General features: G+C 37.6%; 1 protein-coding gene across 1 annotated transcript; it reads right to left on the minus strand.

Annotated features, from left to right (window-relative positions):
* Window positions 1-988: 988 nt before the first annotated feature.
* Window positions 989-10,501, minus strand: MRPL39 (mitochondrial ribosomal protein L39). Its single transcript, XM_080552302.1, has 10 exons — window positions 10,354-10,501; window positions 9,704-9,910; window positions 9,183-9,322; window positions 8,599-8,698; window positions 6,819-6,886; window positions 5,547-5,659; window positions 4,322-4,387; window positions 3,342-3,495; window positions 2,363-2,410; window positions 989-1,143 (listed from the first exon to the last, which is right to left on the minus strand). The coding sequence occupies exons 1-10, from the start codon at window positions 10,403-10,405 to the stop codon at window positions 1,057-1,059; spliced, it is 1,035 nt and encodes a 344-aa protein (XP_080408428.1). The 5' UTR covers window positions 10,406-10,501; the 3' UTR covers window positions 989-1,056.
* Window positions 10,502-13,812: the final 3,311 nt, after the last annotated feature.

Raw genomic sequence — 13,812 nt, forward strand, 5'->3', positions numbered from 1 at the left:
TCTGACACATTTAGCATTTATTTCCTTATTAGTTACTGTAGATTCATTAAGCTAGGTAAGACTTCCTTACTTAAATGTTTTACTGCTCTTGCAAAACTGTAGTATCAATCAATTAGAAAGCAAGTGATGCAGTTAATGGTAAAAGTAGTAAGCGGGATAAAATTCAGAGAAAATATTTGCACTTCACATAGTAATAGTTTCTGGTATGAGAGAAGCTCTAATGAGCTAGTAACGAAAACACAGTGTCAGAAAACATTATCCAGCAAAAAACCCCTTGTAAACTTTAACTGAAGCTGCAGTATTTAAATATCAAAGAATGAAAATGCATAATAAATCTTACTATGGTGGGGATGTGCATAAGACTACATTCCTGGTACTGTTCTGGAAAATGATCGTTAAAAGTGATATTAACTGCTCTTGTACAGCAGACAATTAATAACCTCAAAGAACTTTTCAGTTTCTATATTCAGCTATTTTTGTACTCATAAAGCAATGGTAATTCTGCACTAAGCTACTGAATGGTGTCTTTTGAACAGCAAATACAAAAGAATCTAATTTCAGTTCTGACAAAATCAAAATTGGGAAGTAACCCTTTTGTAACCCTTTATGGCCTTCTGGAAGTTTTTGTTTAAGACATTATTTGTCTCTAATGCAGTAGGCAAAGAAATCAGTGGAATTTCATCGGGAAACTCCAGCAAGAAACACGGCATGTAAAGAATTAGCCTAAAAACGTGGTCTTGAAATTGTATCAACTTAAAAAAGGATGCCTAAAGCACACTAATCAGAAAGGACAATATCTGGACACGTATCATTGTTCTTGAGATAATGATTTGCAAAATGAGTTAACACAAATGAGACTTTTAAAAAAAATCCATGCCTTTCTAACAGGGACAGAAAATTGAAATTAAAGTAGGCTGAAATATATGATGCTGGCTTTTGTACCTATCCATGATTCAGGTCCATGGAATTCAACTGAATTAATGAAGAGTTTAACATGTAGCACAGATAAGCCATGTAAAAAAACAAACATTTTATTATGTACATTTAGAGGTTAATTTAGATTGATAAAGATTTTTCTTCTTCAGTTCCACCTTTTTCCTCAAGACTTTCTGCTGCTGCTTCCACAATTTTCTCTTCAGTGACCTGCAGAAAAATAACGAAATAGTTATTTTTATTAAACATGACTTAATTCTAGATCCTGGAAATCCTCCCCTCACACTGTCAGTGTAGCAAGAAAGACAACTGTTGTCTCCAGAAGTAAACAATCTGGACAAGAAGCATCTTCAAACTAATTTAATTAAAAAAAAAAAAATTATGGGTTAGACTCTGAGAACATCCTTGGCTAACAAATTTCAGTAGGCATACCGTATTTTTTCTCTCTTTTGCCACAAAAGTAAATAAAATATTTGTTCTGAAGACTTCAAACCATCTGCTATTTACTTCTCGTAACAATTCCCTACGTTTAATCATGCTTTGAAAGTCAGTCTCTGGTTATACGCAGCTTTTGATATTTTATTGTTCCATTTATTGAAAAAAATGGCCTTTTTGCTTTTATTCAGTCAGCATAAAGATTCTCTTGGATAAGCCCATTTCAACTTTGTAACACTGTTTGACAGAAGAATGTTTGCAAGAAACTTTTATTTTCCATGCAGATTTTAAATGGAGAAAAATAAACTAGTGCATTCATGCAGTTTACTGAGATAGTATTTCCTTTCATCTCCAGTAGCTTCCACCTAGGTTTACCCAATGGTAGATTTTATCTCTGCATTTAGTTATTAAAAGTATTGTTTGCTTGTGTTCTCTCAAGCCTGTGGCAGAAAACTTACTATTACCTCAAATCTAGGTAAGTATAAATACATTACTCCAATTTTTAGTTTTCTTATTTCGTGTTCGTGATTAAAACAGGAAAAAAATATTTTAAGTTCTACACGTGTGGTATCAACATAAATTCTAGAGATGAATTTGAAAAATACTGATGTAGTTTAAAGTGATAATTAAAAAGATCTTAGGGACTATTAAAAAGCAGATAGCTTCAGTCATAGATGATAAGCCTGACATAATTTGCTCCCGTTATTTGAAATAGTACAAAATATCAGTTGAACGCTGCATGTTTTTTCTGAATGGTACAATGCACTTCAGCAGTCAGACATCAAAAACAATACCAGAAAATCTTCTACTACAAAGCAGTTAAATTTCATGTGCATCCAATTTTTCTTCATCTGTTAACATTTCCATTCTTAAAGATATGTTACTGAGGATATTATCCATCTCTAATCATTCAAATGCTACTCTATCAGAGGTTGTTGTATCGTGTTTTTTTTTTTTATATATATTTAAGTCGTATTTCACCGCTAAGACTTACCAGCCACTTCGACCTTTCCAGCAGTTTGTGCCACACAGTGTGGTGAGCCTGTAATAAATGTCATTAAATGATATTACTGGAGGAAAAAAATTAAATAAAATACCTTACTATAGATTAGATTCTGAAAGGTTTATAGAAATGATGTAACAAATACGTAACAATAAGCCATAACGTCTGAATAGAGATTACCTCAGTGTCCAGTTTGCCCATATTTGGGAGGATTAAAGAGGGCTTGAATAGACATTTATTGATCACATCCATCCACTGTGTGAAATCATTGAGGGGGTAACGGGTAAAAATAGGCACTAAAATCTTATGACCCGGAATGATAAGGAAAGGTACATAGAAAGGAGGCAAGGAAGGCGGTGCCCACCTATCTCTTGTAAACTTCCCCAGTGGAGACAGTAACACGTTCTAGACCATAGGCCAAGACAATGCAAGTCAACAGGAATGGGAAGACTCTTGCCTCCAGCTGTATTTTTGCAGAGCCTTTCCTTAAGATAGATTAGTGATAAGATTTGCTGTTGTTACTAAGTTTTATTTTGGTATCATAAAAGATTCCATCATGATTGTCAATTCAAAGTTCTGTTCTTTCCTGAATGAATGAACATTGTCAGCAGCCTCAATTTCAGATGATCAGCATGCACTACGATAAACAATTCACTAAGGCAAGGGCAATGAAATAGCCATGCGACAATTGTGCAACCAAAATCATGCTTTAAGTATTGAAAAAAATGTTGGGGTGCTCTGATGCAAGCTTTCAAACTCTGATTCCATAGCTGCTATAGTTCCAAGTCAATTGAACCCCAAATACGCAATGAGGTCATCATCATGGGCCATCACTTTCTGAGGTCATCTGCTACTCATCCTCCTCTCATCTCTGTATTATTACAGTCACAGCATAGAATAAAGACCAGAAAATATGCCAAATGCCCTAACTTCAAAAGAAAAGAAAATTTCCAGAAAATGAAATAGTTACCCTCAAATGGACTGGCAGAGACACACCCTGGAACCTCCTTATCAATTCAGGTTGGTTAGTCTGAAGATTGTGGGCTGCCGTTATCTCATACTGGAAACAGAAACTTGTCCTTGGAATGTGAGGGCCTTCACTAACATCCACAAAGTCACCAAACCTGACCGGAGTCAAGAAAAGAAAAAAGAAAAAAAATGTTATGAAAAATATAATCAAAGAGAATTACGATCCTATTTTTTTTTGGTTAGCAAAATCCTATCTACAGAACACTTCAAACAAGATGAAAGAAAATCCACACAAATCCCAAAACACCTTTCAACAATGTCCCCAGTACAGCATTTCTAGATTTCCTGAAGTAAACATACAGGTCACGTAATGTTCTAAAATGAATTTACCAAATTTAAATCCCAAATCCAGAAAGATAATCCTTAGTTTCTCAAATTTCTGAAGTCATGTTGACTTTAATAGTGGGTTAACTCTGTCGTTCACCAGAAAAAGATTTGTCCCCAAGATCACACATTCTGAAGAACAGTTTGTTTACTACCTGCACAGGTATTTCCCTTTCATGTCCTGGAAAGTTGCCAATCAATTAAGAAAACTGAGAGCCAAGAGGAAGATGTACAGCAAAAGGATACTCAGAACAAACCTCTCCCAGCAATCAACAGGCAAGCCCATCTACCCTCTTCCTGAACAAACTAGAGCAAATATGGTTTAGGCATCTGGAAAACTGAGTATCACCAGCTTAAGTGAGTCACAAATTGTAAGACTGAGCTATAATAAAAGCTTCCTTCCTCCAGCCTAAGAACTTTACATCTTACGCTGCATTCCAAAAGTCAGCTCCATTCCCATCTCCAACACTTGAACGTGATTTTATTTTTAAATTAAAAGCCATCATAAATAACTTATTCTTTTTACTTGCAAATACTACTTGCAATACGACTAAGCTTTTCAGTGAAATATTACAGAATGAGTTCAGTTTTGCTCACCTATGTAATGTTACAATTCCTTCCATGTTCCGAGAAGCTTTCTGTTCTATCGTCTCGATTTTGTATCTGATCAAGACAAAAAAAAAAAGATTAAAATTTCTAACCTTTAACACCAAGTTCTTGTAAGAATACTTAACAGATTGATTTAGGGAGCATTTCTTAAAGTTATGTTCTTATTAATGAGAGCTTTGAAAGAAATTTAAACTCTTAATTTTATACACCAGTGTGTATTGACATGTTTCATAAAGCATATAAGTTTTCAGAGGTTCATGCTCTCTCAACAGAGTTTTTTTCAGAAAGATAAAATGAACCTACTACTACATAGAAAAATAATTTTTTTTCTAAATCATATATAAGTCCAGAAGAAACTATCTCATCACCTAAACTGGTCTTATGCAACGTGTGGTCCTCAACAACTGGTCATCTGCAAGATGGCAAAAAGCAGTCTCTGCTCTTTCTACAAACATAAATACACATACATACAATGTCTAAAGTTGTTATCTGAAGTCTGCTCAGCTCCTACCTGCTGTAAATGCTTGTCAACCAACATTGTTAAGAGATGTTAGTTGGTATGTCACATAAATATTATTAAGCTAAAAGTAGTATTTATTTTGGTAATAACTTTAGCTTCAAGCAAAATTTTATTTTGGTTCACAAAGTGTCAAATTATTTGTCATTTTCCCCTACTTCTCTCCAACCACTGAACAGCTGTGGACCAGTTAATTTTTCCAAAACACTGCTTAAGTGGTCAGCTAAAAAAAGTGTTTTGAACATGCCTTTCTATAACACAGGGCAGTGTATTTTACCCATTTTCCTTCTGTAGAGCTCAGAAACTGCATTTGATTAAATCTGCATTTCAAGATACCAAAATATGAAAAAACTTGAATATGAAAGCCTTTCAGCAAAAGCTTAAGGTAGCTAGCATGCAAAAAGTCTAATCACCAGAGCTCCAGTTTAAAAGTAATGAAATCTTGAAGCTCAATATTAAACTTAGAAGTCTACAACCTTTCCATTTCTCACAAAACTACCTCCAGTAAAGGTGTTGGCCTCTGGAGAGAACATTAAAAATGTAATCAGCCAGTGGAACAAAGACAATGGAGACGTGTTTGAGTGCAATCAGAGCAGTGGGACATGTACCTTCTTACTTCACCTACCACATCTTATGCAGAGATTTAAATGAATTTATAATTGCCTTTCTAAAAGAAAGGCAAATTTATACACTTACTTGTTATGCTGAAACATTTCACGTGCTACTTTTGCTTCAACTTGCAGTGTTTCGAATGGCAGGTCTTTATAAATTAGCTTACTAGCATCCTTTGTAAGAGAATTGAAGTTGTCCTAAAAAGTAATTGAAACATAAAATTGTCACCACTGTTTCACAGCTGTACTGAATAGACAAAGCATAGGAAACACTAAATATTAGTCAAAATGATAAGGACCATCTAGTATTAATCCTAAATGTAAGAATACAGCTGTAGGATTGTAATGCTTATTATTTATCAGCAACATATTGCTAAGGAACAAATCAATAGGCATTCTTCCATCAGAAACAATATACATTAAGTGGAGTTAAATATCCTGTGTTTTCCTAATGTGATATATGCAAGTGCGGTCTTGCCAATCGTCAATATTCAGTTGTGTATCCTGTTTCCCATAGTCATGACCCCAGTTATAAACAACCTCCACTCTGGTGGAATCAAAAGAAAAAACTGCGGAGTAACTATGAAATTCACTGCTTTGGTCCAAAAACCAAAGCTTTGTACACTCAGATTTGTTGATAAATAAGAAACTGTTATTAGAAGAAATTGCATTTACTACGTCACTTATAAAGTAACTTAGTCTGAAATATTTTAACTACAAGATTATATTGAAGAAAATCTGTATTGGACTAACGTTGCTTCGTTAGCCACATACACCTCTGCTGATACTTCATCATGAGAACAATAGGCACCAGACAAGTAAAACATTTGTGATCACACCAGCTACAAAACTGTTATAAGTTTGTACATGATTAGATTTTATAGAAGTTTGTAGATGATTAGATTTAGCAGAGAGCATGAAATATAAGCAAACTATTAAGAAGAGTTTCAGCTGAATGTGCTCACGGTTCTTTTACAACAATGAATTGATTATGCTGTAAACTAATAGGTGAAAATACATCCTTACTGTCAGAGGGTTCTACTCATATAAAGTCTGTAAGCCTATGTCACATCTCCATTACCAGGCAAGAGTGGTTAAGCAGGAGTGGATCTGTACAGTAAGTGAGCTGACAGCACTCTTCAGCAAGAGCCAGTATATGATAAATGAAGAGATTTAGTTTCTGAAGTGTATTCCTCATGTAAAATAAAATACTGGTGTAGACATACCCTATGAAAAGAATGGAGAAAAAAAAAGAAAAAAAAAGAACAAACCCCCCACTAACCTCTCCCCCGCCAAGAAAACACTGGACAAAAATGTAAGCTACAGAACTTTTTGAGCATGAAGTTATTGTGCTTACTTTTGTTGGTTGCCAGTCATTCAGTCTGTTGTCCAAAATTACATCATAGCAGAAAGCTCCAGAGATCACTGCAATTCCAATTCCAAATAGAAAAATACTCGTATTTGTAATGAAGTACATATTTCATTGCCATATTATAGTCTTACAGATGTACGAAAATTAGTAAGAAAGACACAATCTTAAGAAATCGATAAAGTTTAAATTTTCAGCTGTGATAATACAGTCAACCAGCAGACTAAATCTGTATCATTTCAGTTTCACTGAATGAGAAATATTCATTTTAAATGTGCTTTAATTTAATGTTGATATAATATACACCCATTAAAGGAAACAAACAAAAAAAAAGCTATACTGCTTCCCAAAACTGCTTCTCACAAACACTGAAAAAGACAATAGACTTTGAAAATATTTCACAGTATTTTCACATCATATACTAAATTTGCACCATTCAACTGTAAAGAGGAATTTATTGCATAGATAAATCAGACAATATTAGAGCTAAACTAAGATGTTTATCCATGACACGTACTTAACACAAATTTCTGTGGTAGTCGTTAGAGTGCTTTTTGTGTATATTTATCAAGCTATTGACATATTAAAAATCAAGCTTACGAACCTAGTAAGTCAATGCTATTTCTACACATACACTGTAATGACACAAATTAGTATATGCAAGATTATTCCAAATCCTGGCAGAATTGAAATATCCACTCTAAACCTAACAATCAAGACAAGTGATGAAAAGGCTGAAAAGGGAATGAATCGTAGGAAGACTCCAAACAACAAACCACATTCTTATATATCAAATATATAATTGTGTGGTAGGCTCTCTTATTTAAAACAAAAAATATCTCAAGTTAGAAGGGTCCCACAAGAATCATCAAGTCCACGTAACCTCCTTTCTAGTGCATTTTCTAATTTTAGTGAATTTTAGGTCACAGGTGAACAAAAGTTGTTAGCAACCAACTTCAATAATCTTACAACTTGATGTATAAACGGTGACTTTTAATAACTCAAGTGATCATAAGGTTACATAGTTATTAAGGCAAATTTCACAGAAACATATCAAATCTTCTAAATATATTACTCATGTAACTTCATAATCAAAAGACTATGCCATTAAGTTACTAACTTAATCTATGTGGTCCAAAGTGGTTTGAAATCCAGTTACCATACAGACCAATCTTCCGTACGTTAATGAATAAATTGTTTTCAGCCTGATGAATGTAAGTTAAAGAAATCCTGGTACATCAGATTCTTGTTCTAATAATGGAGCACCCAGGAGCATAGACTCCCTTGCAACTTCTTCCCTCTCCCCACTGATAATTTCAGGTCAAGTAAGACTCTGGACATTTTAAAAGTGCAAAGCTAAAACCTTAGAAAAGAAATCTGGAAAGAGTGCAAAGATCTAAGATTTAATCCTCAGTATATCAAATGGTATAGAAAAACAGTTTCGGAAGATAGGCTCCTGCCTTTTCTCCAATCCATTCAATGGCCTTCAAAGCAGACACACGGCTTAGCAGTTATGTAGAGACCACTCAGTTGTCACAGTTTAAAGCCCAGCTACTTAACATAATCAAATACAAGTTCTGTATTACTTCAATGCACCCATCACATCAAATACAAATAAAGGCTGCAACAACAGCATCTAATATACATAAAAATGCCAAGTACCTTCAAACACTGGAAAAAGAGCCTCTGATTTTCTTTTGTAACATAATTACACACACTTAAGAAGCAGTGAAAGACAAGATGATCAACAGTAAAACATTTATATCACCTGGCACTTCTGGAGCTTTAACCAGATTCACAGAGTACTCATCCTTGAATGCCCGCTTTAACACACATGCCATGATCATGGCACAGGAACGCCAGTAGGCCTATAAAGAGAATTACAAAACACAGAGTTATTACTTAGAACCTAGCAACCTATACCAGATGAACATCAGCTATCCAAAGAAACCCACCAACATTTCATTGAATTAGGCACAAACCTAGATGTCTACCCTACCATTACTTTCTTTAGAATGTAGACTTCTATTTGGAGATGATTAAAGATGATCAAGATAATCAAAATTGCACTTGAAAGGCAAGCCAGATGTTTCCCTTGGGATATTTAAACCTCAAATCATAGAATCATGCAAGAATATAGGTTGAAAAGAATGTCCACACATCAGCTAGCCCGCACTGTGGTCCAACTAACAGTAACTGTGAGGTGCCAACCAACCATTAAAAATATTGAAACTTTCACAACAACCAACAACAAAGTTCAAGGAGGCAGATGGACATGGAACTAAAAGGGGTATACAAAATCAAGGAGCTGCATTTGGGGTCACCTGCAACGAGGTTAAGATGAAAGTTTACCTTATTTACTTCCTCTGGATCTTCATCTTTGAACGTAAGGAACTGAATTTCACATGATTTGGTCAAGGGTCTATACATATCCCAGACTTCACCATCCACAAGAGCTAGCACAGATTTCTTGCAATGCCATTCACTTAAGTCTGAAGAAAGTGAAAAACATATCGCACTGTTATTAATATTACTCTTCAGAGTCAGCAAATTATTCCCCTGCATTTGTAACAACAATCTGCAAGTGTTTTACTACTGTAAATGACTTAGAAGGATAAGCTGCAAATAGAGTCTAGAAAAATTAATCATTTTATGCTGATGTATTTTACACCAATAGAATGTATTTTAGGTCACAAAGTTCACAGTACAAATGTACTGTAAACTTAAATACAAATAGTCTGAATGCATGTCCCCTACCTTGGCCATTACAATGCCTATAATATTAACATTTCAAATCTGGAAGGGAAATACTTCAACAGGCAGCATAATTTTCACCCTCAGTGGCACAATAGCTTAAGAACCCGTTCACTTACGCATGGCACAGTTGTATGGAGTAGATAAGGCTTTGTTCATTATAAGCAAACTGCCAGGGTGAGGTTTTCCAGTGTACTTTACTTCTATTTTCTCAATTCGTGGATAAAGAGATAGCTGTCTCTCCTTCTCTTTGGTAAAGAGCTCATTGCGCATCTGAATAATTTCCTCCGATGTCAGTCGAGAAGCTGCTGGTGTGGAGATCAACCCTGGTAGAAGAAATGATCTAAAGTGAGCAATAAACAGTTTTTGAAACCTCTTTATAAGTCAGTTTCTGCAGGAAGGCGAACATTCAGCAGCTCTTGCTAACGAGCATGCCTAAAGTCACAAAACAAACAAGCAAAGGGAAGCAACCCTCTTAGGCAGCAAAGGCTTAATTTGGCGTTATAAGTGTAAAGGGGTCACCCGGCCTTGCACGGCCGCCCCGGGCACGGCCCCTGAAAGCGACGGGCGCGGGACAAGCCCGCAGCCGACACGACACGACACGACACGGCCCGGCCCGGCCCGGCCCGGCCCGGCCCGACACGACACGGCCCGACACGACACGGCCCGACACGACACGGCCCGGCCCGGCCCGGCCCGACACGACACGGCCCGACACGACACGGCCCGGCCCGGCCCGACACGACACGGCCCCCCCAACTCCACTCACGGCGTCCCTCCCGCCCGACCCGCAGGCAGCGCACAGCCCAGCGCGCCGCCATTTCGCGGCCGAGCCCCGCCGCCCCGGTGCCGCTTCCACCCGGCTCCGCTGGAAACAGCGGCGGCGGCGGCTCGGTTCCGGGCGCCGCTCCGCCCTCGACCGCCAGGCGGCACCGCGGGGCCGGGAGCGAGGCCCAGGCAAAGTTACAATTTGTGAAATAACTCAGGATTTGTTCCCATGTCTTAAAATTCTGATGGTTGTCAGCCAGATCCCCCAGTGGCAAAGACAAAACAGCCACCAAGAATGCAAGTGTCAAAACAGCTACACTGACATAGTGCCATTAAAAAATAAATAAATAAAAAGCTGTAATTAAACTCAGCATCCAAAAAATTAAATGTGCTAATACTGGCCACGGACAGTAATGGGCAGGGAATTTTCCACTGCGGCCGCAATCGGCTGCAGCCAGGTGAGCCCCAGGGCTGCCGGCTCCTGCTGCTGCGGCACCTGGTGCTGGCAGCCCTACTCGCCAGGGCTGTCATCCAGAAAACCAGGTGTGAGTGTACAGTGGTTGTGCTGCCCTTCATCATGTTATTTGATAGAGACAGATTTTTGGCAAGTCAAACATCGTGCTTCCTCACTTTTTCAAACAAGTTAAACACAAGTTATTTTTTAGCGCAGTGGGCATATTGTAGGCTACACAGTTGTGTGTATATAACAGTTTACAGTCTTGAGGTGAAAGGTCCTCAGAAAACACAAAGATGCTATTAGTACTTACACCACTATAGCTCAACTCTGCCAGTTCTATTAACTTTTTATTCTATGGCTTGAGGATTCATATGCAGTCACTGATTACATCACATAATCTTTTTTTAATTGAAAAAAATAAAAAGTTTTCAATGTACAGTATAATAAGAATATAGAAAGAAGAATATTTTAGTTTCTGAGGATGTCAATTCGAAATGTCTGGAGAATGAAAAAGAAATAAGCTCTATTCTGTCACTCTTGAATGTGCTGTTCACTTAACTTGAATGACTAGAGTAAAATTCCATTTGATACTGCACATTTCTTTACTTTGACAGTCTCTCTAATTTAAATTCTAATCTCTAAAACTTTTGTATGAATATATGCAACTCTTTATTAAGGTTCAGGAAAATGGTGGTAGCATATCTGTTCCCTGCTTCCACTTGCTTGGTGCCGCTATGGAAGTACAATGAGGATGAAAAGCCTCCTGGGCCTTGTAGCACGCTGCAGGCTTTGGGAGGAGCATGGCCATAGCCCTCTGTGTTCTGGTAATCCCTGGCCGCAGAGTGACAGTGCAAAGCTTTACCCCCCAGTGGAAATCAAAAGACATCTGAAGCTGCTGGGAATTTCACTCAGGGATCACCTGCCAAATCTACAGCCCCTGGACAAAAGCAGAAAAGAGGAACAACATTGGCATCAATCTGGGGTTAATTACAAAGTTCAGTCTTCAAGCTCATTTTTGATACATGATGCCACAGCTGGCTCACAACTGTAACATCATTTACTTCTGTGTATTTACTTGAGGCTTCTGTGATAGAAAAAAAAAAATATCACAAACCCACCACAATGCTGGGGCCTGAGCTGAGGCCTGGCTGGGGATTATGCTCAGCCGCCCAGCATGGCCCTGCCGGCAGCCGGCGGGGGGCTTACAGGCCTGCTTTAATCCCCGAGCTATTGATCTGTCAGTGCCCCAAAACCAAGGCCTTCCGACTGAAAAGTACGCTGGGAAGGGTTTGGCCGAAGGCCAGAGGCTTTTGGCATGTCACAACACTAAGCATGTCTGTGGTATGGAGGAGGGACAGGTAATAGAAGCAGAGAAAAACTGGCCAAAATAATTGTAAGGCATAAGTCCATAAAACTGTTTGACTTTCAGGAAAACCATGAATAGCATTTTATAGCATGCAGAAAATGGGAGATTGCCCTGTGAAGCAATGGGAATCCTGTTGGTGCTCTTACACCACCATGTGTGACCCAGAGGCAATTTGTACGTGACAAACCATGGCTGCTGCTGGCCCCGTGGCTCCCAGCCCAGTCCTGGGCTTGCTGACAGATCACTGCAGGAGCAGCATGGCCCTAACAAAGCCTGCCCCTTCGTGTGCCCATCTCCCTCATTTCTTACCACTCACCCGCTGGGCAGACCACTGCAGCAGAGCCCTACAATTTGCTGAACACAAGATCACTCAACAGATACACGTTACAGAATGAGTATTTCTGAGGGATTTGGGTTTTATTTGTGTTACTTCAGTGACCTGTCTTAAAGTACAGCTTCATATACATATGCCTGTGCACAACTGAGGTGGTAGCAGTAATTCATGGCTGGAGGCAGCAATTTCTTTGTAAGACAGTGTCGTGTATAACTACATGTTTTTGCAAAATATTTTAAATACAATTCTGAATCTACCATCATCAGCATCCTTGCTATCATATTCTCCACTGTTGCTTAATCTGAATCACGAAACATCCAACAATGCCACCTACTTTGGTGGATTTTTTTTAGAAATGTACCTTTGATTGCTACTGAGCTGCTTGCTCAGTGACAGTAATCTTTCAAGTTCAGTTGAAAAAACAGCATTAATACTGTACTCTGCAAGTCAAAGATAAAATTATACAACAGGTTGGGGGGATATTCAGGAAAAAAATATATTGAAAACAAGTAAAATGTATTACTGTTTTCTTCTTTTAGTAATTCTTCTAGTAATTCTAGAATTCTAGTAATTCTTTCTTTCTTCTTTTTCTCTCTTTCCTGATTCTAGCTTGGCTGCCACATTAGATATGCAACATTTTGACAATCTCATAGAGATATTATGTTGTATCACAACGCTCGCTTTAATCTCTTTCATTATAGCAAGGCAAGTAATTTACAGCATACTCTGTCTCTAAACAGCCATAAGCGACAGCTTCATTGAAAAAAAAAGTATTTGTTTTTTGTTTGTTTTGCTTTGTTTTTCTTATTTTCTCAAAACTCTACTTGCAGTTTTCAGTTTCAAAGTGCAAAACAAGAAGATAATCTGCCAGCTAAATCAGTTTGTTTTTTTTTCCAGACAGCAGTTAAAGCAATTAACATGAAGCAACAAAACAAATTAACAAAATGCCACAGAAGTAGAAAGGAGACAAGGCCTACTGTATCTGGAGGATGGACAGCTGTTAGAGCAATACTCAGAACATTATAAAAAACTAGGTGTGGTAACATTTAAAATTGCACAAGAAAAAGCTTACTCCTTAAAGTGTAGCTATCACATACTTACACGTTTGCTAATAATTCTTCATACTTAGAGCAAAGCTTTCAAACTGATTGATTCAATGTAGTCCAGGCTGTTAGTCTGGGCACAAACTAAAATACATAGCATATTGATCAACGTTTTTCAGAACTAAAATTTGTTACATGGAGTGTGAAATATGTGTTTTGGTGATTAAGCTCATTAATTAAGTGGAATCTGCTTTAGCAGT

The sequence above is a fragment of the Anser brachyrhynchus genome, assembly GCF_964034855.1.
Source record: "Anser brachyrhynchus genome assembly, chromosome: 1".
In the NCBI taxonomy this organism is placed as follows: domain Eukaryota; kingdom Metazoa; phylum Chordata; class Aves; order Anseriformes; family Anatidae; genus Anser; species Anser brachyrhynchus.

Bases quoted from the DNA above. Each gene is read 5' to 3' on its own strand.
- MRPL39 (XM_080552302.1), bottom strand. From the start codon at position 10,405: ATGGCGGCGCGCTGGGCTGTGCGCTGCCTGCGGGTCGGGCGGGAGGGA. The intron at 5,660-6,818 runs GTAAGCACAATA...ATTACTTTTTAG, and splicing joins ATGACTGGCAACCAACAAAA to GACAACTTCAATTCTCTTAC. The intron at 2,411-3,341 runs GTAACTATTTCA...CATTTATTACAG, and splicing joins CTCTGCCAGTCCATTTGAGG to GCTCACCACACTGTGTGGCA.